The sequence below is a fragment of the Heterodontus francisci genome, chromosome 47 (genome assembly GCF_036365525.1).
Source record: "Heterodontus francisci isolate sHetFra1 chromosome 47, sHetFra1.hap1, whole genome shotgun sequence".
Classification (NCBI taxonomy): domain Eukaryota; kingdom Metazoa; phylum Chordata; class Chondrichthyes; order Heterodontiformes; family Heterodontidae; genus Heterodontus; species Heterodontus francisci.
Window position 1 is genome coordinate 15381235 of NC_090417.1, and position 23719 is coordinate 15404953.

Genomic DNA, 23719 nt, shown 5'->3' on the forward strand with positions numbered 1-23719 from the left:
AGAAGGACTAAGAGCCTGGGAACAACTTCTGCTCCTTGTCCTTTACTGGTGAGCAGGGGGGGTTCAAGTGAGCCTTCAAAGGGAGGAGGAGAGGCAGCCGTCCACATCTGGGGGTTCCCCTCAGGGTGCTCTAAGTGTGGACATCGCCTCCTCAGCCCTTCTGCCAGTGAGCCCAGCTCCAGCAGCCGCAATGCCTGAGGAGAGAGCAGCACCAGTGTTCGGAAACCCTCAGGCAGCCAGGACCCTCCAGGCCTCAGGCACCCAGAGGATGCCTGTCAAAGTCATCTCAGGCCAAGGGGCGGCCTGCCTCCAGCCCCGTAGCTGTCATAGTGATCGCACCATATACGAGCATTCGCAAACGTGTTAAGAGAACCACCTTGCCACTCCTGGGGATTCACGGGTGTAGAACATATTGTTACAACCGAGGCAGGAGGAGTGCACTGTTAATTCAGTCCCACTTCTCCATGGGTCACAGCATATCAATCTAGATAATAATTGAGATATTAAAGCTCCATATTTTCCTAGCCCTCATGCAAACACACATACATCCCAAAAAACCCAGTAAATCAGAAAAAAGTATTTTGGTTCACAGATGTTTCATAGGAATGAAAGGAATAATAAAATAACTTGTCTATCATGATCCGGAAGGAAGATCTTCGGTTTGGCGAGGTGTCCCAAAGTCAAATAGTTGGATGCCACTTGAACTCTTTCCAGGCGAGGTTGATAAACAGTCTGTGATGGGTAGGTGTTTGAGGAAATTCAACTGCAGCAGGCTTCACATAGGTCTTCCATCAGGGGTGTAGCAACAGGGTGTCAGTTCTCTGTTATACATTCGATGCAAATGTCCTTTTAAAAGAGACAAGATTTCTGCAAATATTCAGGGTTTCTTAAAAATGCAGGAGGCAACAGTACCACTCTTGACGCAGGGATTCTTTACCAAGAGGTAATATTTTTTCTGGGTCTTCTTCCAATATCTAGGCAGGTCAGAATCAAATTTCAGAATGCCTGCTTTTTGTTCAAACTCATTGGCTTTTTAAAGTTCAAAACTGAAACTGAAACTTCTCTCTCTTTTCACTCAAACCCCTTGCTGGTTTCCTGCTTTCCTGTCCATGTTTACAAATTCAGCTCTTGTTGAACTGCCTTTCAAAACATCCATAAAGTTCAGATGTCTCAATGTCCACTGAAATCCTTTTTCAGTTTTTTAACCACATAGGATTCTAAGATTTTTATAAATCAAAAACAAAATCCTTCTCACAATATGCTATTTATGATCATCAATGATCATTGTCTGAAAGCCTTTTTCCCTTATGCCTTAATTGTGAGCTGCTGACAGCTCCCTTCCCCCTCAGTGCAATGACAGTGTGCTCATAGTCCTCATTAACATATGTTTTTCCATGGGCACCAGCACGCATTGCAGCTGGTCGAAAGCTCAAGAAGACAAATGGAAAGGAGGTGACAGACTACATTCCCTAAGGTGAATATTTATTGTTTTCTCTGTGAGTGGACATCAGTGTGACTGGAAGCAGATGACTATGAGGTTGTCTCTTGCCTCCTTGGCACGTCGTTCAGTCTGCCTGTTTTCGGGTGTAAGGCCTTCACCATCCAGTGCTGCTTGCTCCTCTCCCTCCTCTGCGTCCCCCTCGTTGGTGGAGGAGTATTGCTCAGGCATCTCATCGCCATGTAAGGCCAACCCTCTCTGCAGGGCGAGATTGTGCAGAGCACAGCAGAAAACCACAAAACTTAAGACCCTCGCTGGGGCATACAGCAGGGCTCCAGCGGATCAATTGAGGCAGCAGAATCTCATCTTCAGCAGCCCAATGGCCTCCTCGATGGTTGCTCGGGTGGAGCCGTGGCAAGTGTTGTTCCTCTCCTCTGCTGCTGGGTGTTGGTTCCTCACAGGCTTAAGAAGCCATGTCTTCAATGAGTCGCCCTTGTCCCCAAGAATCCATCCTTGAAGGCGAGCGGGGAGCCTGAAAAGCTGTGGCACCTGGGACTGTATGTAGACATAAAATCATAGGAAATGGGAGGCAGGAGGAGGCCATTTGGCCTGTCAAGCCTGCTCTGCCATTCAAACAGATCATGGCTGATCATCTACCTCTATGCCATTTTTCCCCACTATTCCCATTTCCCTTGATATCGTTAGTATTCAGAAATCTATTGATTTCTTTCTTGAACATGCACAATAATTGAGCTTCCACAGCCCTCTGGGGAAGAGAATTCCACAGATTCACTAACCTCTGAGTACAGAAATTCCTCCTCATCTCAGTCTTAAATGGCCTGCCCCTTATTCTGAGACTATGTCCCATTCTTCTATACTCACCAGCCAGGGGAAACATCCTATCTACATTTACCCTGTCATGCCCTGGAAGAATTTTGGAAGTTTCAATAAGATCACCTCTCATTCTTCGAAACTCTAGAGAATAGAGGCACAGTTTCTGCAATCTCTCCTCAAAAGACAATCCCGCCATCCCAGAGATTAGTCTGTTGAACCTCCATTGCACTCCCTCTGGCAAGTATATCCTTCCTCAGATAAGGAGACCAAAACTGTACACAATACTTCAGGTGCAGTTTCACCAAGACTTTCTAAAATTGAAGCAAGACATCTTTATTCCTGTACTCAAATCCTCTTGCAGTCAAGGCCAGCATACCATTTGCCTTTCCAATTGCTTGCTGCAACTGCATACTAGCTTTTAGTGACTCATGAACTAGGACACTCAGGTCTCTTTGGACATCAACACTTGCCAACCTCTTACCATTTAAGAAATACTCTGTCCTTCTGTTTTTTCTGCCGAAGTGGATCAATTCACACTTATTCACATGATATTCCATCTGCCATTTTCTTGCCTGTAAAAATCCCCTTGAAGTCTCTTTGCATCCTCCTCACAACTGACATTCCCAACTAGTTTTGTGTCATCAGCAAATATGGAAATATTACATTTGGTCCCCACATCCAAATCATTTGTATAGATTTTGTATAGTTGTGTCCCCAGCAATATAAAACCAATCCAATTTGTGTGATAAACGCAGTGGCTTAGAATTACAGTTGGTATTATTCGAGCAGAGTTGTCCAACATATGGCCTGTGGGACAGAATCCGGCCCACCAAAGGTTTCGATCTGGCCCGCCAATCCTGTGTGACTCATAGCAGGTTGCCCCTGACTTGGCTTTGATTGATGGCAGGATCTCTAGGACTGGCCAATAGCTATTGGAGAAGGAGTGTAGAATGGCTTTGATTGACAGCTCTCCTATTAAAGTAAATGTCAAGCAGAGGGGGTAGGCGGAATCTGCATCTGACGAATGGTGGACTCGTGTCTGTGAATGGTCACTGCCTGTGACTGTCAGTGGGCTGCCTGGGCGGGGTGAGCGCAGCGCTGATTGGCAGTTCGTGGCGCAGGCATGCTGGGATTGGCCGCCCCCTGGTGTTTTTGGGCGGTTCAGGGAGTGAAAGATTGAATGGGAATGGCTGCTGTTGGGGAGAGGGAGAGAGAGGCCAAGGGGAGAGCAGGAAGTGGGCCAGCACGCAGCCAGAGGTGCGGGTCGGAGCAGCACTGAGGAAGCACAGGGAGGGAGAGAGATAGAGTTAGGCAGCCCTTTAACCAGCACTGGCCAGAGAGAGAGAGAGAGTGGGGGAAGAGAGATGGACACAGAGGGTTGGATTTTACCAGCCCCCCGAAATAGGGGGTTGCGACGGGTGGCCTCCACGCCAGGAAGGCTCCGCCCGTATTACAGGCGGTGGCGAAGCCTGGTGGCATGAATTAAGTCTTACATCGTCGTGATGGCTGTCCCACTCCGATATTCCCCGGCCGGTTGCCGGTACTCCTGCACCTTCGGATCTCTGTTCGGAGATCCGAGGTGGAACACTGGTGGGGAGGGAGGAGGAGTTACGTTTTTAGAGTGGGTGGGGGAGCGGGGAAAACTCTTGCGATTGGTGGAAGGGATAGTGGGAAGGGGTTGAAGGTGAGAATAAAGTTCAGTGGGGACAGGTCAGGATCGGAAGATGAGATATTTTGGGGGGGACAGGGCAATCAATAAAGTCTTTAGTCATTGGGGAGGTGAGAGAGGGGCTTTAATCATTTGTTACATTTTTGAAATTAAATTTATAGTTACTGTTTCCTTAAACATGTAAATCAACTGCAAGGGTTGGAAGTCCTTTAAAAAAGGCATCAGTGCCTGCACAGTGGCGCCAGACACCGTTGCCGGGGACGGAACATCTGCCCCCTCCATGTAAATGAGCTGCCGCCTTAAATATTGCAGCACCGCCACTAAGTATTGCACCTCCGCATTTGAAGCTCGCCGCCGCTGGAAAAATTCCAGCCAGGGAATGGGGAGACAGAGGGGGAAAGAGGAGGGGTAGAGGGGTGAGAGAGAGGGAAGAGAGGGAAATAGGGAGAAAGAGAGAGAGAGTGGGGAGGTGCACACACAGTTGGAGGGGTGGGGGAAGAGAAGGGGAGGAGCGAGAGAGGGACACAGAGAGGGGAGAGAGCTGGACAGAGAGGGGGGCGGGGGGAGAGAGGGCAGAGAAAGGGTGAGAGGGAGCAGGGGAGAGAGAGGAACACAGGGTAGGGGGAGAGAGAGAGAGAGGAAGAGATGGAAAAAGAGAGGGAAGAGGGATGGACACAGAGAAAGGAGAGAGAGAGAGGGGAGAGAAAGAGATCAAGATCACTCCTGACAGTTGGATATCTATCCGAATACTCAGCATCACTGCATCAAGTGTTAAGGCCAACATTGACTACATGTGTAAGCAAAAATAGTGCCAGGTATCTCATGAAAGCACTGTTCAACATAGTGACGAGAAAGTAAGTTAATAAATTAGTCTTCTCATTTAAAGCTTGTTCTCAAAAGTGCACATTTTTTCTGGTTTTGATTAATAGTAAGAAAAATTTACAAAGCCTTTTTCTTTCCAAAATTTACTCACTGGCTCCCGATGCTGGACAAAAATTGTAATGTGGGCCCTCACGTGGAAAGGTTGAACACCCCTGCATTCAACGATGTACACTGAAAGCATTAAGAGTCATAGAGTCATTAAGGTACAGAAGGAGGCCATTTGGACCATCGAGTCCATGCTGGCTCTCTGTAGAACATTCCAGTCTGTTCCATTCCCCCATCTGGATGACAGTAGTTCCTTTGCTATTTAAAGGGGCATTAACCTATTTAAAATATTTGGCGTAGTACCTTTGTTAAAATTGTGAACTCAGGAATATGATATAAATATTAAGTAGGCGACTATTGCAAGCACTAATTTCTAGATCTATATTACTCTGTTCCCATCAATATCTTTGACACGTAATGGTTTACTGGCTTTGTTCAAATATTGACATTGCCTTTACCAGGAAGTATACTTTCAATTGATCCCAACGGAGTCTGTCAATCAGGTTCTATCTTTACAGGTCATGGATCCTTCATAATCAGATTCCTCTCATGAAATATCTGTGAGGAGTAGCTAATATTGTTGCAAAGGCAGTATCATCAGAACTGAACAAAGCGGACTCACTTTTATCTTCAACACTGTTTGAAATTACAGATGGATGCTCTGGACCTATGAAACGCAACTATGGGGAAAAATATGGTGGAAGTACTATCAGTGCAGCTGAATAATTTAGTAGCGAGTTCGCGACTTCATTCATTTTAACACGGTGTATGCACCACTCCCTGGGCAGTCAGCCAGTCTGCTCCCACATGTCTACCAGTGCTGCTTTGCAACAGCTTGCAAAGAAGTGTGTACAGAGTTCAGAAATGACTTGCACTTCAGTTATTTTTCACTGTGTTTTAGGCTTTCCTTAGAAGCGTGACCCTCTTGATTTCAAAACTGCATTACCTGTGTATTTGTTCTCAGGACTCGGGCAATACTAACAAAGGCACATTTATTGCCTAACCCCAGTTGTCATGGTGGACCTTCTTCTTGAACCACTACAATCCTTATGGCGATGGTGCTGCCAAAAGTTGTAAGTTAGGTAATTTCAAGACTTTGATCAAGTGGCTATGAAGGAATGATGGTTAGTGTTCAAGTTATGATGGTGTATGACTCAGAGAGCAACTTGTAGGTGCTGGTGTTCCCATAACATTGGTACTCTTGGCTTTCTCAGTGGTGGAGGTCAAGGGGCTTGGAAGATGTTGTTAAGTAAGCTTGTTTGAGTAGCTGCAGTGCATTATGTAGCCAGTAGATAGAGTCATAGAGAGATACAGCACTGAAACAGGCCCTACGGCCCACCGAGTCTGTGCCGACCAACAACCACCCATTTATACTAATCCTACGTTAAGGGCTCACATCCCCACCATTCTCCTACGACCTACCTACACTCGGGGCAATTTTACAATGGCCAATTTACCTATCAACCTACGAGTCTTTGGCTGTGGGAGGAAACCAGAGCACCCGGCGGAAACCCACGCGGTCACAGGGAGAACTTGCAAACTCCGCACAGGCAGTACCCAGAACTGAACCCGGGTTGCTGGAACTGTGAGGCTGCGGTGCGAACCGCTGCACCACTGTGCCGCACGCAGCCACAATGCACTGGTCGTCCCATGATCAGCTGGCTTGCTGATCAAGCCGCCTGTTCTGTCCTGAATGGTGTTAGGTATTGTGGCTGCACCCATCAAAATGTGTGGTGAATCTTCTCTCACACCTCTGACTTGAGCCTCTTAGATAGTGAAAAGGCTCTAAAAGATCCGGTCTGAGTCACTTGTCAAAGAGTAGTCAGCTTCTGCCCATTGTTTTGGTCTAAATATGTGTTATTTCACTGTGAGTAACACCCGTGCATCTGCAAGAAAGAAGTTTAAGTGAAAGAGATTTAGAAGAAAGAACGCTAAATTGACAATGTGTGGAATTTACTTCCAGGGTTAGGAGTTTAGACAGAAACTACAACATCATTTAAGATCAGATTGGTGGATGAACATACAAACATACAAATTAGGAGCAGGAGTAGGCCACTCGGCCCCTCAAGCTTGCTCCGCCCTTCAATAAGTTTATGGCTGAACTGACTACTCCACATTTCCACCTATCCCTGATAACCTTTCACCCCTTGCTTATCAAGAATCTATCTACCTCTGCCTTAAAAATATTCAAAGACTCTGCTTCCACCGCTTTTGGATTAAGAGAATTCCAAAGACTCGTGACCCTCTGAGAGGAAGGAAATGGGATTGAAGGAAGACAGGAAGAGGATGGGATAATGTGATTAGAACTGTTTGTTCAGATGAAGGGTAATTGCCAACAAGGATTGGTTTGGTTAAATGGGCCAGGATTTTTCCTTCGGCAGCTGGGAGCCGTCCACTAACTGAAAGGTCGGTGGCGAACCCGCTTCCGCCTGGCCTGGGGAGCCCGCTCGTATTTTGCGGTTCCCTGGCCTTTAACTGTTCTGAGGCAAGACGTCCCCCCGCTTGAGGCAGAAAGTCCCGCCCAATGGAGCTGCCAGCCAATTAGCGGGCCGGCAGCTCTTAGTTCCAACAGCTCCGCCAGAAATGGTGGCCATTGGTGGGAGTGCAGCCCAGCTTGAAGCCGAGGATGTCAGGGAGCCCCTGAATCAACGAAGGTTTTTGTTGGTGGTCGATTGGGGAGACACTGGGTGTGTTGGGTGTTGGGGATGCCTGATCAGGAGCACCACCCCGCAGGCCGTCAGAGAGCTGCCTACTTTTGTCAGGCGGCTTTTCTCAGGCCTGGGTCGCCCACTGGCCACTTAATTACCTTGATTGGCCTGGGGCGGGAGGGCTGTTTTTTGCCATAAAGTGGCAGTGGAGGCCGGTGCGTGTCGGTAAGTGCTCCCTGAGCCTCCTGCTCCAAATTACACCCCTTCCCCACCCCCGCAACCTTCCTGCTCTTTGGGGGTGGGGCGTAAAATTCAGGTCATGGTCTTTTGAGTGTTGTAACCTCTACAGTAAGCAAATATCTCTGCATTTCTAAAAATATTGTATTGGTATTGTTCCAAAGAATAAAATGTAGTCTTGTTAGAAATTTCTAATACACTCCTGAGTGAATGTATGAATGTGAAGGCCAAGAGTACTGTTTACAATTTTATTTCACAGTATAGCAAATGAAGGGATGTGGTTCCTTTGCAGTAGGTTAGTGCCCATTTATGTCATGAGACTGGTTTGAATCTAGACTGATTCCTGAACTATTTCTCTCTCCTTTAAACTCTGCTGCCATCAGCCAAGCCATTTCATTTGGTAATTGTTACAGATTTTATATGATGTTGGCTTTCAGTCCATCTTTTCTGGCATTGTGTTCTGGTCCTAAGCTAAATCTAGTCTTTTATTCCATGCTTTTTCACATTGTGTTCTTGTCCTAAGCTAAATGTACAGCACTCACACACAATATTCACATATGATTTTGTATTGTTTTTATGTGTGTGGTTATACTATCAGCACATATCTATTTCCAAATTCTGCACCATTTGACGCTAACATTTATGCTGATTACTACAGGAAGCCAGAGCAAATGTAATACACATTTGAGGGAGTTGATGTGCTTGATAAATATATCTAATTTTAAAAAAGTCGTGTGATTGCATTCTCAGTAAAGAACCCCTTAATGTGAAAATTTTGGTATTTATGACTTTAATTTTGTTTCATTGCATTGCAGCGTATGCGCCACCCACCCCACCACCTGGCTCTGGGTTCCACCGCTACCAGTTCTTCCTTTACGAGCATCCAGTTGCTCAAACAATCTCCCTGGACGGAAAGGAAACAAGATGTCCCGGTAAGACGATAAAAAATTAAGTATGGGCCAATATTTTCTTTTCTCAACTCTTTGGCTTTAACAGTGATTTTCTTTCTTTAATATCTTCTTCATCAATTCAAAATATTGATGTGTAAGCTCTTCACAGATCTCATACAGATGCACATACAAATGTGTTTTACTCTGCTGACAGGATCTTCACGAAATAGCTCAGCTGCAACATTAACTCCAATTGAAAAGCTGACACTGAACTCTTCTGGTGCTTTTACAATGCATTGATGCCGCCAATAGTAGCCTAAACTACTGTGGATGTGCGTAAATGTGAATGAGACAGTGCTATTGTCTCCAGACACCCTTCGAGCAACACCATAGGATGAAATTGTTTTTGACCTAAGTAAAGAGGAGAGAACTTAAATATGTTTTTTGTTCATCAGACCAAGTCAGTGTCTTGTAATCCATTTACCTTATGCATAGATGGTGTACCGAAGAAAATAACCCACTTCAGATAGTTGTGGTTTGTCCCCACTGACATGTTTCATTTTGGCCTTGGAATGAATATTAAATGCAGGTTTATCATGGAGACTAAGAGAAATGTTCCATTGATGATAACATTTATCAATTATACCCTAAAGTTATAGGTATTATCGAGATGACTTATTCTATTTGTCACACCTATCTTACACAACCTAACTGATCTGCACAGTAACTTCTCCCATTATTAATTTACCAAATCTGACACCCACATTAACCCACACAAAAGATCAAAGTAGCTGCTTTTAAAGTTCAGCCTGAATGAGAATATCTTGATGTTGTATCTGACTTTCAAAATAAGAATGTACAAGTAAAATAGTTGTTATTTATGGTGTTTTATAGTCTTTCATTAGATGTTCAGGAGTAATATTGTAAGGGTTAGGCCTCCAAATTATGTAACAAATAACCAGTTATTATTTGAATTGCTATTAAGCTTACATAGTACTGTATTAAATCACCATAATAATGAGGTTGGTGAACTCAATTTACCGTCTGATAGAAGGTTTACAAATTTCTTAAGTATGTTTCACCTGCAACGGTATGCTGAAAAGGTGATTGCGAATAGATTAGACGACAAGCTATGATTTTAAAATGTTACGGTCTTTTCACCAAACTCACATGTTAAAAACAAATTAGGCTGCATTTACAGCACAACCATAATTTAGGAAGAACGACTTCAATCTGTTGAAAGGATGAGATGAAGTAAGGTGGGAGAAAACTTGTGTGCAGCATAAACGCTGGCATAGACCAATTGGGCCGAATGGCCTTATTCTATGCTGCAAAATTCTATGTAATTCTGGTTTTAACGTAAACCTGGCTTCAGAGTGAAATAGAGACTGCTTCCATGGAATCTTACTCTGTTTCACTCCCGTGTTGAGCTGGAGCCTGACTGGAGATTTTTTCTATAACTTCAGTGTTTGTACAAAGTGAAGCCACTTCACACCAAAGCTGCCGTTGCCATAGAACAAAGAACAGTACAGCACAGGAACAGGCCATTTGGCCCTCCAAGCCTGTGCCGATCTTGATGCCTGCCTAAACTAAAACCTTCTGCACTTCCGGGGATTGTATCCCTTTATTCCTATCCTATTCATGTATTTGTCAAGATGCCTCTTAAACGTCATTCTCGTACCTGCTTCCACCACCTCCCCTGGCAGCAAGTTCCAGGCACTCACCACCCTCTGTGTAAAGAACTTGCCTCGCACAAACCCTCTAAACTTTGCCCCTCTCACCTTAAACCTATGTCTCCTAGTAACTGACTCTTCCACCCTGGGAAAAAGCTTCAGACTATCCACTCTGTCCATGCCGCTCATAACTTTGTAAACCTCTATCATGTCGCCCCTCCACCTCCGTCGTTCCAGTGAAAACAATCCAAGTTTATCCAACCTCTCCTCATAGCTAATGCCCTCCAGACCAGGCAACATCCTGGTAAACCTCTTCTGTACCCTCTCCAAAGCCTCCACGTCCTTCTGGTAGTGTGGCGACCAGAATTGCACGCAATATTCTAAGTGTGGCCTAACTAAAGTTCTGTACAGCTGCAGCATGACTTGCCAATTTTTATACTCTGTGCCCGGACCGATGAAGGCAAGCATGCCGTATGCCTTCTTGACTACCTGATCCACCCACGTTGCCACTTTCAGTGACCTGTGGACCTGTACGCCCAGATCTCTCTGCCTGTCAATACTCCTAATGGTTCTGCCATTTACTGTATACTTCCCACCTGTATTAGATCTTCCAAAATGCATTACCTCACATTTGTCCGGATTAAACTCCATCTGCCATTTCTCCGCCCAAGTCTCCAACCGATCTATATCCTGCTGTATCCTCTGACAATCCTCATCACTGTCCGCAACTCCACCAACCTTTGTGTCGTCCGCAAACTTACTAATCAGACCAGCTACATTTTCCTCCAAATCATTTATATATACTACAAACAGCAAAGGTCCCAGCACTGATCCCTGCGGAACACCACTAGTCACATCCCTCCATTCAAAAAAGCACCCTTCCACTGCTACCCTCTGTCTTCTATGACAGAGCCAGTTCTGTATCCATCTTGCCAGCTCACCTCTGATCCCGTGTGACTTCACCTTTTGTACCAGTCTGCCATGAGGGACCTTGTCAAAGGCTTTACTGAAGTCCATATAGATAACATCCACTGCCCTTCCTTCATCAATCATCTTTGTCACTTCCTCAAAAAACTCAATCAAATTAGTGAGACACGACCTCCCCTTCACAAAACCGTGCTGCCTCTCGCTAATAAGTTTGTTTGTTTCCAAATGGGAGTAAGTCCTGTCCCGAAGAATCCTCTCTAATAATTTCCCTACCACTGTTGTAAGGCTCACCGGCCTATAATTTCCTGTTTACCTAAAGCAAAACCTCTTGCATACTGTGCACTGTACTTAGACCTCTGTCTCAACTAACTACAGACAAGATGTATAATTGCATTACAGTGAAAAATGATTTCACTGCCACGTGACAGGATAATTCACGCCAATTGCTCACCATTGCTGAATCAGCCTCCCCATAAAGAAGGAATAAGTCTGGGAGCACATTATTGCATGCTTCTTTGTCCAGGAAACAGTGCACATGAGGGCAATGAAAAGCAAGTTTTCTGATGGAACGTATACCTTAGTCTTCATTGAACAAATAAACGGCATTATCTATTTCTTTAACATATGGAATCATTTTTGGCCAGAGGAATTTGCTTTGCATTGAACATAACCATATTAACACTGCAGGATAGGAAGAGCTTTTAATTTGTGGCATTGAAACTGTCTTGGAGGGCACGATAATTACTCAGCTTTTACTCACAACTGACATGAGGAAAATATATTTAAAAGGAAGAAGAACTACCAGGTTGCCACAGACAGGTTAGAATATCGCTCAGGATTACCTACACAATAAAACAGGAACCAATTCTTTTCCCCCATTCAGCTGTGACCTCCATTGGAATAGGTTGATGCTGCAAAAAAGATTTGACAAATATTAAGCTTGCATATTTTTAAAGTGTGACTGTTCGGTCATTTTACTGTAAAGGATCTCCTTCACATCTGTGCATATGTGTCATTAGATAATTGACGGTTCTAATTTTGTTTATTTTGTGAAAAGGGTGGAAGATCTCCACTTCTCTTGCACTTGACATGTTTTCTCTCGCACATAGGACTGCAGAAGAATTAGAAAGGAACAAAACCGCAGTATACCGAGGTTGAAGCCCTGATTTTGCAAGCCCACTTTAGGTGTGGGCATAACTACACAACCTACTTAGTTTAGCAACGACCCCCAACTCTCAAGCCAGCGATCCCTCCCTAAGTCCATTATTTACCTGCAGGCCACTGCAGTAGTAGCAACATCCAATCTTTGCCCATGTCTCCTGCAGCACTGTCTTCGTTCCTATGCAGTCTGAGACCCAGTATCCAAGGATCTATGAACGTCAACATTTGTGGTCAGAGTATTCACCCTGCATCGGGCTGGTATCTAGGCCATTGTCATGCTCAGAAGGAGCCGTGATGAAATAAATAGTGAACTGGAGAAATTATGAAATAAAAAGTGAACTGTTGAACTGAACCACAGAATAAAATGGAGTAGAGATCAGGTGACCCCTCCTGTACTGGCAATAAACAAGTCTGTCTGCGAAGACGAAACTCATTAACTGCGTCTGAATTACCTCTGGGGAGAACCCATTGAAATTGAAAGGAGTCCATTTCATGTTAATGACTCCTACCTACATGAATGGGATTAATAAAGGTTCTGTAAGACAAACTGACTCCACAACCCAAACCAAAATGAATAGATGTGAAGTCGCACCATTGTAATAGAATGGTCCCCATCCAGATGCCATCAGATAGCCATAGTTTCCATATTCTGGATCATTGCATGGTCACACCAGGAGAGCGGGCCATGTGTCACTTGACAAATCAAAATGTGATGGATTTTTACCTCAAGAATGTAGCCCTCTGGAGTAAGAGGGAAAATCAAGAAAAGACCACAGAAAACCTATTCTAGCCAAAGGCTGCGAGTTAGGTCCAGCAAAAGAAGACACCCTGCCGCTGATACTTTCCGTCGACTTGTTGCAGCCGAAAACTGAAAAGGTGACCATTTCTTCCTGACTAAAGTTTTAACCTGAAAAATTTACAACACCTCAACAAGTTCACCACTGCAAACATCCAGGACTGCACCTTTGAAAAGACTTTCCTCCTGACAAGATTCAACATATTTCTGCGAACCACGAACTCTTACATCACTTGGGACTTTAATTGCGTCTTATCCTTTCCCTTCTATCTATCTATCTGTTTGTGTGCATGCATGAGTGGGTGAAGGTTGCGAACAGTTTGGGTTTTGCTGTTCAAATAAAAGTTTAACCTTCCTTTTCTTAAAGCTCCAAGAAAACCTATTTTTTGTCTGTATATTTGACTCTAAAAAACAGTCAGGGACTGACACACATTTTTAACAAAAAAACGATCTGTGATCAGTTAAGAGGTGAAAAGTGGAAGCCACCCACACCGCTTACCATCTGTCCATAATACCATAAACTTATAAATGTGCTCCAGAGGATAGTGTTGTGGTGCTCAGTGTTAAAACATCAACACTTTGTGTCCCAGAATTGGGAAACTTATTAGTTTTCTAATTCTTCTTCCTTCCCAATTTGATCCTTATTGAGTTGAAAATGCCAAATAGAAGAGGAAGAATTGGAGGAGATTGCTGCTTCCTCAGTGATGGCACACAGGGAGCAGGTGGAGATAGCACTGATCATTTGGTGAGGGGTCAAGACCACATGAACATGAAAATAAAGGAAATGCAGGAAAAACTTCCCAAAAATATAAAATAATAACAAATAAAAAATTAAAAAGCACAATTGAAATGAGACAATGGAGACTCCATGCAATATCAAGAAATGGCTGAGCAAACTATACACAGCTCAGGCTATAGACTCCAACAACATCCCAGCTGTACTGCTGAAGATGTCGTTCAGAACTCGCTACATCTCGAACCAGGCTATTACAGTGCAGCTACAAAACTGGCATTTTCCCAACAATGTGAAAAATTGCCCAGGTATCTCCTGTCCACAATAAGCAGGACAAATCCAATCCAACTGATTACCGCCATCAGCCAACTTTCAATCATCAGTAAAGTGATGGAAGGAGTCATCGAAAATGCTATCAAGTGGCATCAACACACCAAACAACTGCTCACCAGTGCTCAGTTTGGGTTCTGCCAGGGGCACTCAGCTCCAGACCTCATTACAGCCTTGGTCCAAACATGGACGGAACAGCTGAATTCCAGAGGTGGGGTGAGAGAGATATTAGGAGTCTCCACTGTTAGGAGTCATGCCTAGCACGAATGAAGATGCTTGAGGTTGTTGGATGTCAGTCATCTCATCCTTAGGACATTGCTGCAGGAGTTTCTCAGGACAATGTCCTCTGCCCAACCAGCTTTAACTGCTTCACCAATGATGCCCCCTCCATCATCAGGCCAAAGGTGGGGATGTTCGCTCATAATTGCACAATGTAGAGTTTCATTCACAACTCCTCAGATAATGAAGCCATCCATGCTTGTGTCCCACAAGTGGGCCACAACAGCATTCAGTTTTGGCCTGAGTGACAAGTAACATTCACAACACACATACGAACATATGAATTAGGAGCAAGAGTAGGCCATTAAGCCCCTCGAGCCTGCTCCGCCATTCAACAAGATCATGGCTGATCTGATTCTAACCTCAACTCCACATTCCCGCCTACCCCCTTGTTTATCAAAAATCTATCGACCTCTGCCTTAAAAATATTCAAAGACTCTGCTTCCACTGCCTTTTAAGGAAGAGAATTGCAAAGACTCACAACCCTCTGAGAGAAATCTCTGTCTTAAATGGGCAACCCCTTAATTTTAAACCGTGACCTCTAGTTCGAGATTCTCAAACAAGAAGAAACATCCTTTCCACATCCTTTCAAGACCCCTCAGGATCTGAAATGGTTCAATCAAATCGCCTCTTACTCTTCGAAACTCCAGCGGATACAAGCCTAGCCTGCCCAACCTTTCCTCATAAGACAATCCACCCATTCCAGGTATTAGTCTGGTAAACTTTCCATCCAAGTGCCAGGCAACAGGGAGTCTGAACACCTTCCCTTGATATTCAGCAGTATTACCATCATCAAATCCCCCACGACCAGTCGCCTGCGTGTTACTATTGACCAGAAACTTAATTGATCCAGCCACATAAATAGCTTGGCGAATGAGCTCATGATCAGAAGAATAGGAGGATTGATCGATTTAACACGTGGCTGGAGAATTGGTGTTGGAGGGAGGGTATCAGAATTCTGAGGCATTGGGACTGGTTCTGGGGCAAGTGGGACCTGTACAAGATGGACGGACTACACCTCAACAGGACCTGAACTAATATCCTCGCAGGGAGATTTGCTAGTGCTGTTGGGGAGGGTTTAAACTAGCTTGTAAGGGAGATGGGAAGTAAAGCTGGTAACAGGAGGTAACAAAGTAGCAAGTGACATTAGAAGGTAGGTGACACAAAGGCAAGCATCAACTAGGCGTAGAATGCAGAATAATGTCAAGAAGACAAAGTTAAGGGCGCTCTGCCTGAATGCATGCAGCATTCGCAAATAGGTAGATGATTTAAAGGCCCAAATAGAGGGAATTGGGTATGATCTAATTACCATAACAGAAACGTGGCTACAGGGTGACCAAGACTGGGAACTGAACAATCAAGGATATTCAACATTTAGAAAGGACAATCAAAAAGAAAAAGGAGATGGTGCTGCACTGATAATAAGGGATGGGATCAGTACAATAGATTGGGTGGATCTCAGATCGGAAGAACAAAATGTGGAATCTGTTTGGTTGGAGCGAAGAAACAGCAAGGGGCAGCAAACATTGGTAGGAGTTGTTTATAGGCCACCATACAGTAGTGGTAGTGTGTGGCATGGTATTAATCAGGAGATTAGAGAAGCATGTGGCTTGGGTAATACAGTCATCATGGGTGACTTCAATCTGCATATAGACTGTGTAAACCTAATGAGCACTAATGCTGTGGAGTTCCAGTTTCTGGAGTGTGTTAGGGATGGTTTTCTTGAGCAGTATGTTGAGGAACCGACGAGAGAACAGGCTATTTTAGATCTAGTTTTATGTAATGAGAAAGGGCTAATTAATAACCTTGTTGTAAAAAAGAACCTTTCGGGATGAGTGACCATAATATGATAGAATTTTACAGTATGGTTGAAAGTGAGGTAGCTCAATCTGAAGCCAGGGTGTTAAATTTGAGCAAAGGAAATTATGAAGGTATGAGGGGCAAATTGGCTGAGGTGTACTGGGAAAATACATGAAAAGGTCTGACAGTACATAGGCAATGGATAGTCTTTTAAGAAATATTACATTGTTTACAGCAACTACACATTCCTTCAAGGCATAAAAACCCCAAAAGTGAAGGCAGTCAACCGTGGATACAAAGGAAGTTAAGGATTGTATAAGATTAAAAGAAAAGGCCTATAAAGATGCCAGAAATAGTAGTAAACCTGAGGATTGGGAGGATTTTAGAATACCGCAAAGGAGGACCAAGAAACTGATAAAAAAGGGAGAATCGAATATGAATGCAAACTAGCAAAAAATATAAAAACAGACTGTAAAAGCTTCTGCATGTACATAAAAAGAAAACATTTGGCTAAGACAAATGTGGGTCCATTACAGGCAGAGTTGGGAGAATTTATAATGGGGAATAGAGAAATGGCAGAGAAGTCAAATGATTACTTTGTATCTGTATTCACTGAGGAAGATACAAGAAATCTCCCAGAATTAGAGATCAAAGGGATTAGGGGTAATGAGGAATTGAACGAAATTAGTGTTAGTAAGAATGTTGTATTGGAGAAATTAATGGGGCTGAAGGTTGATAAGTCCCCTGGACCTGATATTCTACATCCCAGAGTGTTGAAAGAAGTAGTTATGGATATCACAGGGGCAGGAATGGATGTTGCATGTTCCGCGGTTTAGATGTTTCAAAAGGAATAGGGAGGGAGGCAAAAGAGGTGGGGGAGTGGCATTGCTAATCAGGGATAGTATCACAGCTGCAGAAAGGGAGGTCATCGAGGAGGGTTTGTCTACTGAGTCATTATGGGTGGAAGTCAGAAACAGGAAAGGAGCAGTCACTTTATTGGGAGTTTTCTATCGACCCCCCAATAGCAACAGAGACATGGAGGAACAGTTTGGGAGGCAGATTTTGGAAAGGTGCAGAAGTAACAGTGTTGTTGTCATGGGTGACTTCAACTTCCCTAATATTGCTTGGAACTTCCTTTGTGCAAATAGTTTGGATGGAACAGTTTTTGTCAGGTGTGTCCAGGAAGGTTTCCTGACTCAATATGTAGATAGGCCGACTAGAGGGGAGGCTATGTTGGATTTGGTGCTTGGCAACGAACCAGGCCAGGTGGCAGATCTCTCGGTGGGAGAGCATTTCGGTGATAGTGATCACAACTCCCTGACCTTTACTATAGTCATGGAGAGGGACAGGAGCAGACGGGATGGGAAAATATTTAATTGAGGGAGGGGAAATTACAATGCTATTAGGCAGGAACTGGGGAGCATAAATTGGGAACAGATGTTCTCAGGGAAATGCACGACAGAAATGTGGAGGTTGTTTAGGGAGCACTTGCTGCGACTGCTGGATAGCTTCGTCCCGATGAGGCAAGGAAGGGATGGTAGGGTGAAGGAACCTTGGATGACAAGAGATGTGGAACAGCTAGTCAAGAGGAAGAAGGAAGCTTACTTAAGGTTGAGGAAGCAAGGATCAGACAGGGCTCTAGAGGGTTACAAGGTAGCCAGGAAGGAACTGAAGAATGGACTTAGGAGAGCTAGAAGGGGACATGAAAAAGTCTTGGCGGGTAGGATTAAGGAAAATCCCAAGGCGTTCTACACTTATGTGAGGAACAAGAGGATGGCCAGAGTGAGGGTAGGGCCGATCAGGGATAGTGGAGGAAACTTGTGCCTGGAGTCGGAGGAGGTAGGGGAGGTCCTAAATGAATACTTTGCTTCAGTGTTCACTAGTGAGAGGGACCTGTTCGTTTGTGAGGACAGTGTGAAACAGGCTGATATGCTCGAACAGGTTGATGTTAAGAGGGAGGATGTGCTGGAAATTTTGAAAGACATGAGGACAGATATGTCCCCGGGGCCAGACGAGATATACCCAAGGATATTACGGGAAGCGAGGGAAGAGATTGCCGCGCCTTTGGCGATGATCTTTGCGTCCTCACTGTCCACTGGAGTAGTACCAGATGATTGGAGGGTGGCAAATGTTATTCCCTTGTTCAAGAAAGGGAATAGGGCTAACCCTGGGAATTATAGACCAGTCAGTCTTACGTCGGTAGTGGGCAAATTATTGGAGAGGATTCTGAGAGACAGGATTTATGATTATTTGGAAAAGCATGGTTTGATTAGAGACAGTCAGCATGGCTTTGTGAGGGGCAGGTCATGCCTCACAAGCCTTATTGAATTCTTTGAAGATGTGACAAAACACATTGATGAAGGAAGAGCAGTGGATGTGGTGTATATGGATTTTAGCAAGGCGTTTGATAAGGTTCCCCATGGTAGGCTCATTCAGAAAGTAAGGAGGCATGGGATACAGGGAAAGTTGGCTGTCTGGATACAGAATTGGCTGGCCCATAGAAGACAGAGGGTGGTAGTAGATGGAAAGTATTCAGCCTGGAGCTCGGTGACCAATGGTGTTCCGCAGGGATCTGTTCTGGGACCTCTGCTCTTTGTGATTTTTATAAATGACTTGGATGAGGAAGTGGAAGGCTGGGTTAGCAAGTTTGCCGATGACACGAAAGTAGCTGGAGTTGTGGATAGCGTGGACGGCTGTTGTAGGTTGCAACGGGATATTGACAGGATGCAGAGCTGGGCTGAGAAGTGGCAGATGGAGTTCAACCTGGAAAAGTGTGAAGTGATTCATTTTGGAAGGTCGAATTTTAATGCAGAATACAGGCTTAAAGACAGGATTCTTGGTAGTGTGGAGGAACAGAGGGATCTTGGGGTCCATGTCCATAGATCGCTCAAAGTTGCCACCCAAGTTGATAGGGTTGTTAAGAAAGCGTATCGTGTGTTGGCTTTCATTAACAGGGGGATTGAGTTTAAGAGCTGCGATGTTATGCTGCAGCTCTATAAAGCCCTGGTTAGACCACACTTGGAATATTGTGTTCAGTTCTGGTCGCCTCATTATAGGAAGGATGTGGAAGCTTTAGAGAGGTTGCAGAGGAGATTTACCAGGATGCTGCCTGGACTGGAGGGCATGTCTTACAAAGAAAGGTTGAGGGAGCTAGGGCTTTTCTCATTGGAGCGAAGAAGGATAAGAGGTGACTTGATAGAGGTGTACAAGATGATGAGAGGCATAGATAGAGTGGATAGCCAGAGACTTTTTCCCAGGGCGGAAAGGGCTATCACCAGGGGGCATAATTTTAAGGTGATTGGAGGAAGGTTTCGGAGAGATGTCAGAGGTAGGTTCTTTACACAGAGAGTGGTGGGTGCTTGGAATGCACTGCCAGCGGTGGTAGTAGAAGCAGATACATTAGGGACATTTAAGCGACTCTTGGATAGGTACATGGATGATAGTAGTATGAAGGGTATGTAGGTAGTTTGATCCAAGAGTAGGTTAAAGGTTCGGCACAACATCGTGGGCCGAAGGGCCTGTACTGTGCTGTACTGTTCTATGTTCTATCGTGGATACATTGATGATCATCTTCCAAAATTCGATAGATTCTGGAGCGGTTCCTGCAGATTGGAAGGTCACAAATGTCCCCACTATTTAAGAAGGGAGCAAGAGAGAAAATAGGGAATTACATACCTGTTAGCCTTACATCAGTTGTTGGGAAAATGCGGGAATCAATTCTAAAGGATGTGATAAATGGACACTTGGTTAATAATGATCTGATTGGACATAGTCAACATGGATTTATGAATGGGAAATCATGTTTGACGAACCTATTGGAGCTTTTTGAGGATGCTACTAACAGAATTGATAAAGGGGTGTTGGTGGACATAGTATACTTGGATTTTCAGAAGGCTTTTGATAAAGTCCCCCTCAGGAGGTTGGTTAGCAAAATTAAAGCACATGGGATAGGAGGTAATATACTGGCATGGATTAAGGATTGGTTAACAGGCAGAAAGCAGAGAGTAGGAATAAACGGGTCATTCTTGCATTGGCAGGCTGTGACCAGTGGGCTACTGCAAGGATCAGTACTTGGGCCCCAGCTGTTCACAATATATATCAATGATTTGGATGTGGGGACCAAATATAATATTTCTAAGTTCATGGGCGGCACAGTGGCGCAGTAGTTAGCACCGCAGCCTCACAGCTCCAGGGACCCGGGTTCGATTCTCGGAACTGCCTGTGCGGAGTTTGCAAGTTCTCCCTGTGTCTGCGTGGGTTTTCTCCGGGTGCTCCGGTTTCCTCCCACATGCCAAAGACTTGCAGGCTGATAGGTTAATTGGCCATTATAAATTGCCCCCAGTATAGGTAGGTGGTAGGGAAATATATAGGGACAGGTGGGGATGTGGTAGGAATATGGGATTAGTGTAGGATTAGTATAAATGGGTGGTTGATGGTCGGTACAGACTCGGTGGGCCGAAGGGCCTGTTTCAGTGCTGTATCTCTAAACTAAACAGAACTAGGTGGGAATGTGTGTTGTGAGGAAGGTGTCAAGCAGCTTCAAAGGAATTTAACGCCACCCCAGCAAGCGGGATGGTGGCTGGGGTGGGTGGTGGGATAAAATGGAGCGTGAGGCTCCGGGAGGCCTTCCCGACCTCGCCTCTGCCCCACTTTATGGGGGGAGGGGTTGGAAAACGGGCTGCCCGCCCCAGGCCAATCAAGGCCCTTAAGTTGCCAATTAATGGCCAGTTAAAGTCCTTCACCCGTCTCCACGGGGATTTTACCCATGTAAAGCGGGTGTCCTGGAGCCGGTAAAGGCCATCCAGTGAAAGTTGGTGGCCTCTCAGTGTCCCGGAGTGGGGGGGACTGACAATCGGGCCTGATTGAGGGCCACACCTGCTTCCCCAACCACCCCCAGGACCCAAGACTCCCCCCTTCCCCCCAAACGAACACCCTTGCCTCGCCGAGGCCCAACTGATTACCCCTGGCGAGGCAACCCAAACTTAACTGCAGTCCTGGCTCCATGTCCTCGGCTGGGCTGCAGTCCCAGCACCCAGCAGTGGCCACCGCTCCGGTGGCGCTGCTGGGACTAAGAGCTGCTGGCCCAATGATTGGTCGGGGCAGCTCAATGATGCGGGACTTCCTCCCTCAAGTGGGTGGAAGTTCCGCCTCAGAACAGTTAAAGCCTGGGGACCTGTAAAATACAGGACGGATCCCCAGGCTAGGCAAAAGCGGGTTCACCAATGAATTCTCGTCCGCCCAACATAAAATCCAGCCCTGTGAGTGGGCAAGAACATGGCAGGTGGAATATAATGTGGAAAAATGTGAGGTTATCCACTTTGGTAGGAGGAATAGATGTGCAGAGTATTTCTTATATGGTAAGAAATTAGAAAGTGTAGATGTACAAAGGGACCTGGGTGTCCTTGTCAATAAATCACTGAAAGCTAACGTGCAGGTGCACCAAGCAATTAAGATGGCTAATGGTATCGCAAGAGGCTTTGAGTACAGGAGCGGTGAAGTCTTGCTTCAATTGTTTCGAACCTTGATTGGACCGTACTTGGAGTACTGTGTGCAGTTTTGGTCCCCTTCGGAAGGATAGGATTGCCAGAGAGAGAGTGCAACCAAGGTTCACCAGACTTGCTTCCTGGATGGCGGGACTGTGAATTCAATGGGACTATGAAGAGAGAGTGGGGAAACTGGGCCTGTATTCTCTAGAGTTTCGAAGAATGAGAGGTGATCTCATTGAAACCTACCAAATACTTAAGGGATAGATAGGGCAGATGCAGCTAAGAAGTTTCCCCTGGTTGGGGAGTCTAGAACCAGGGGACACAATTTCAAAAGAAGGGGGAAGCCACTTAGGACAGCGATGAGGAGAAGTTTCTTTACTAAGAGGGTTGTGAATCTTTGGAATTCTCTACCCCAGACAGTGTGGAAGCTCAGTCATTGAGTATGTTTAAAGCAGAGATTGACAGATTTCCAAATACCAATGACATAAGGGGATATGAGGATAGTGTGGGAAAAAGGCATTGAAGTGGATGATCAGCCATGATCGTATTGAATGGCGGGGCAGGCTCGATGGGCTAAATGGCCTACTCCTGTTCCTATGTTCCTTCCTATGGCTGCATGAGCAGGTCAGGTGCCGGGTATTCTGCAGTGAATGACTGACCTCCTGATTCTTCAACAACTTTTCAACACCACAAGGAACAAATCAGGGGTATGATGGAATACTTTAGGCTTGACTGGATGAGTACAATTCCAACAAGACTCAAGAAGCTCAATGTCATCCAGGACAAAGCAGCCCACTTGATCAACAGCCCATCCACCACCTTAAACATCCTCTCCCTCTCCCACTGACGTTGCATAGCAGCAGTCTGTACCATCTAAAAGATGCACTGCAGCAACTTGCCAAGGATTCTTCAGTCGCACCTCCCAAATGCAAAACCTTTACCACCTGGAAAGACAAGGGTGCATAGAACACCACCACCTCCAAATTCCCTCCAAACACTGTTCTGACTGTATCACCGTTCGTTGTTGCAGTTCAAATCCTAGAATTCCTCACCGACCAGCACAATGGGAGTTCCTTCACCACACAGACTGCAGCAATTCAAGAAGTCAGCTCACCACCACTTTTTCTTGGGCAATTAGGGAGAAGCAGTAAATGCTGGCTGCCAACAATGCCCTCATCCCGTTAATGAGTAAAGAAAAAGGAGAGTTCCTGAAAAATAGACTTGTAGCATGTGACTTATTTGCTCCAATGGTAATTAGTTTTACAAGGAAAATATTAATTCCATTATAACAGCTGTCCAGCCCCCCAAAATGTGTAACTATCATCATAATGGTTCTGATATCAATCAGCAGTTATTAAGTTTGTGCCGTAGGGAAATGACATAATGCGTAATGATACATTTTTAAAAACACAATGGTATGAATACTGCTTAGTGCTTTCTTGTAAAATCCTGTTTTTGTTTGCATTTATGGGGCTGACTATAACTCATTTAGAACTTTTTTTAGTTTTAGTTTAGAGATACAGCACTGAAACAGGCCCTTCGGCCCACTGAGTCTGTGCCGACCATCAACCACCCATTTATACTAATCCTACACTAATCCCATATTCCCACCACATCCCCACCTGTCCCTATATTTCCCTACCGCCTACCTACACTAGGGGCAATTGCTAATGGCCAATTTACCTATCAACCTGCAAGTCTTTGGCATATGGGAGGAAACCGGAGAACCCGGAGGAAACCCACGCAAACACAGGGAGAACTTGCAAACTCCACACAGGCAGTCCCCAGAATTGAGCCCGGGTCACTGGAGCTGTGAGGCTGCAGTGCTAACCACTGCGCCACTGTGCCGCCCTTGCTTCTTTGATCTGAGTTATGAATACAGCCTTTCTCT

General features: G+C 45.1%; 1 protein-coding gene across 9 annotated transcripts in view; it reads left to right on the forward strand.

Moving 5' to 3' along the window:
* LOC137357193 (phosphatidylethanolamine-binding protein 4) overlaps nt 1-23719 on the forward strand; it is a 485084-nt gene that overhangs the window by 342872 nt on the left and 118493 nt on the right. For 7 of the 9 annotated variants that reach the window (XR_010971151.1, XR_010971152.1, XR_010971150.1 and 4 more), the window contains one exon: nt 8569-8685. Coding sequence is in view for 5 of the 9 variants with exons in the window: in XM_068023337.1 (XP_067879438.1) it covers nt 8569-8685 (117 nt within the window). In the remaining 4 variants the exon portion in view is untranslated. Of the gene's footprint in view, nt 1-8568; nt 8686-12352; nt 13498-23719 lie in introns of those variants that run through there. The other 2 variants (XM_068023338.1, XM_068023339.1) reach the window with 1 other exon arrangement.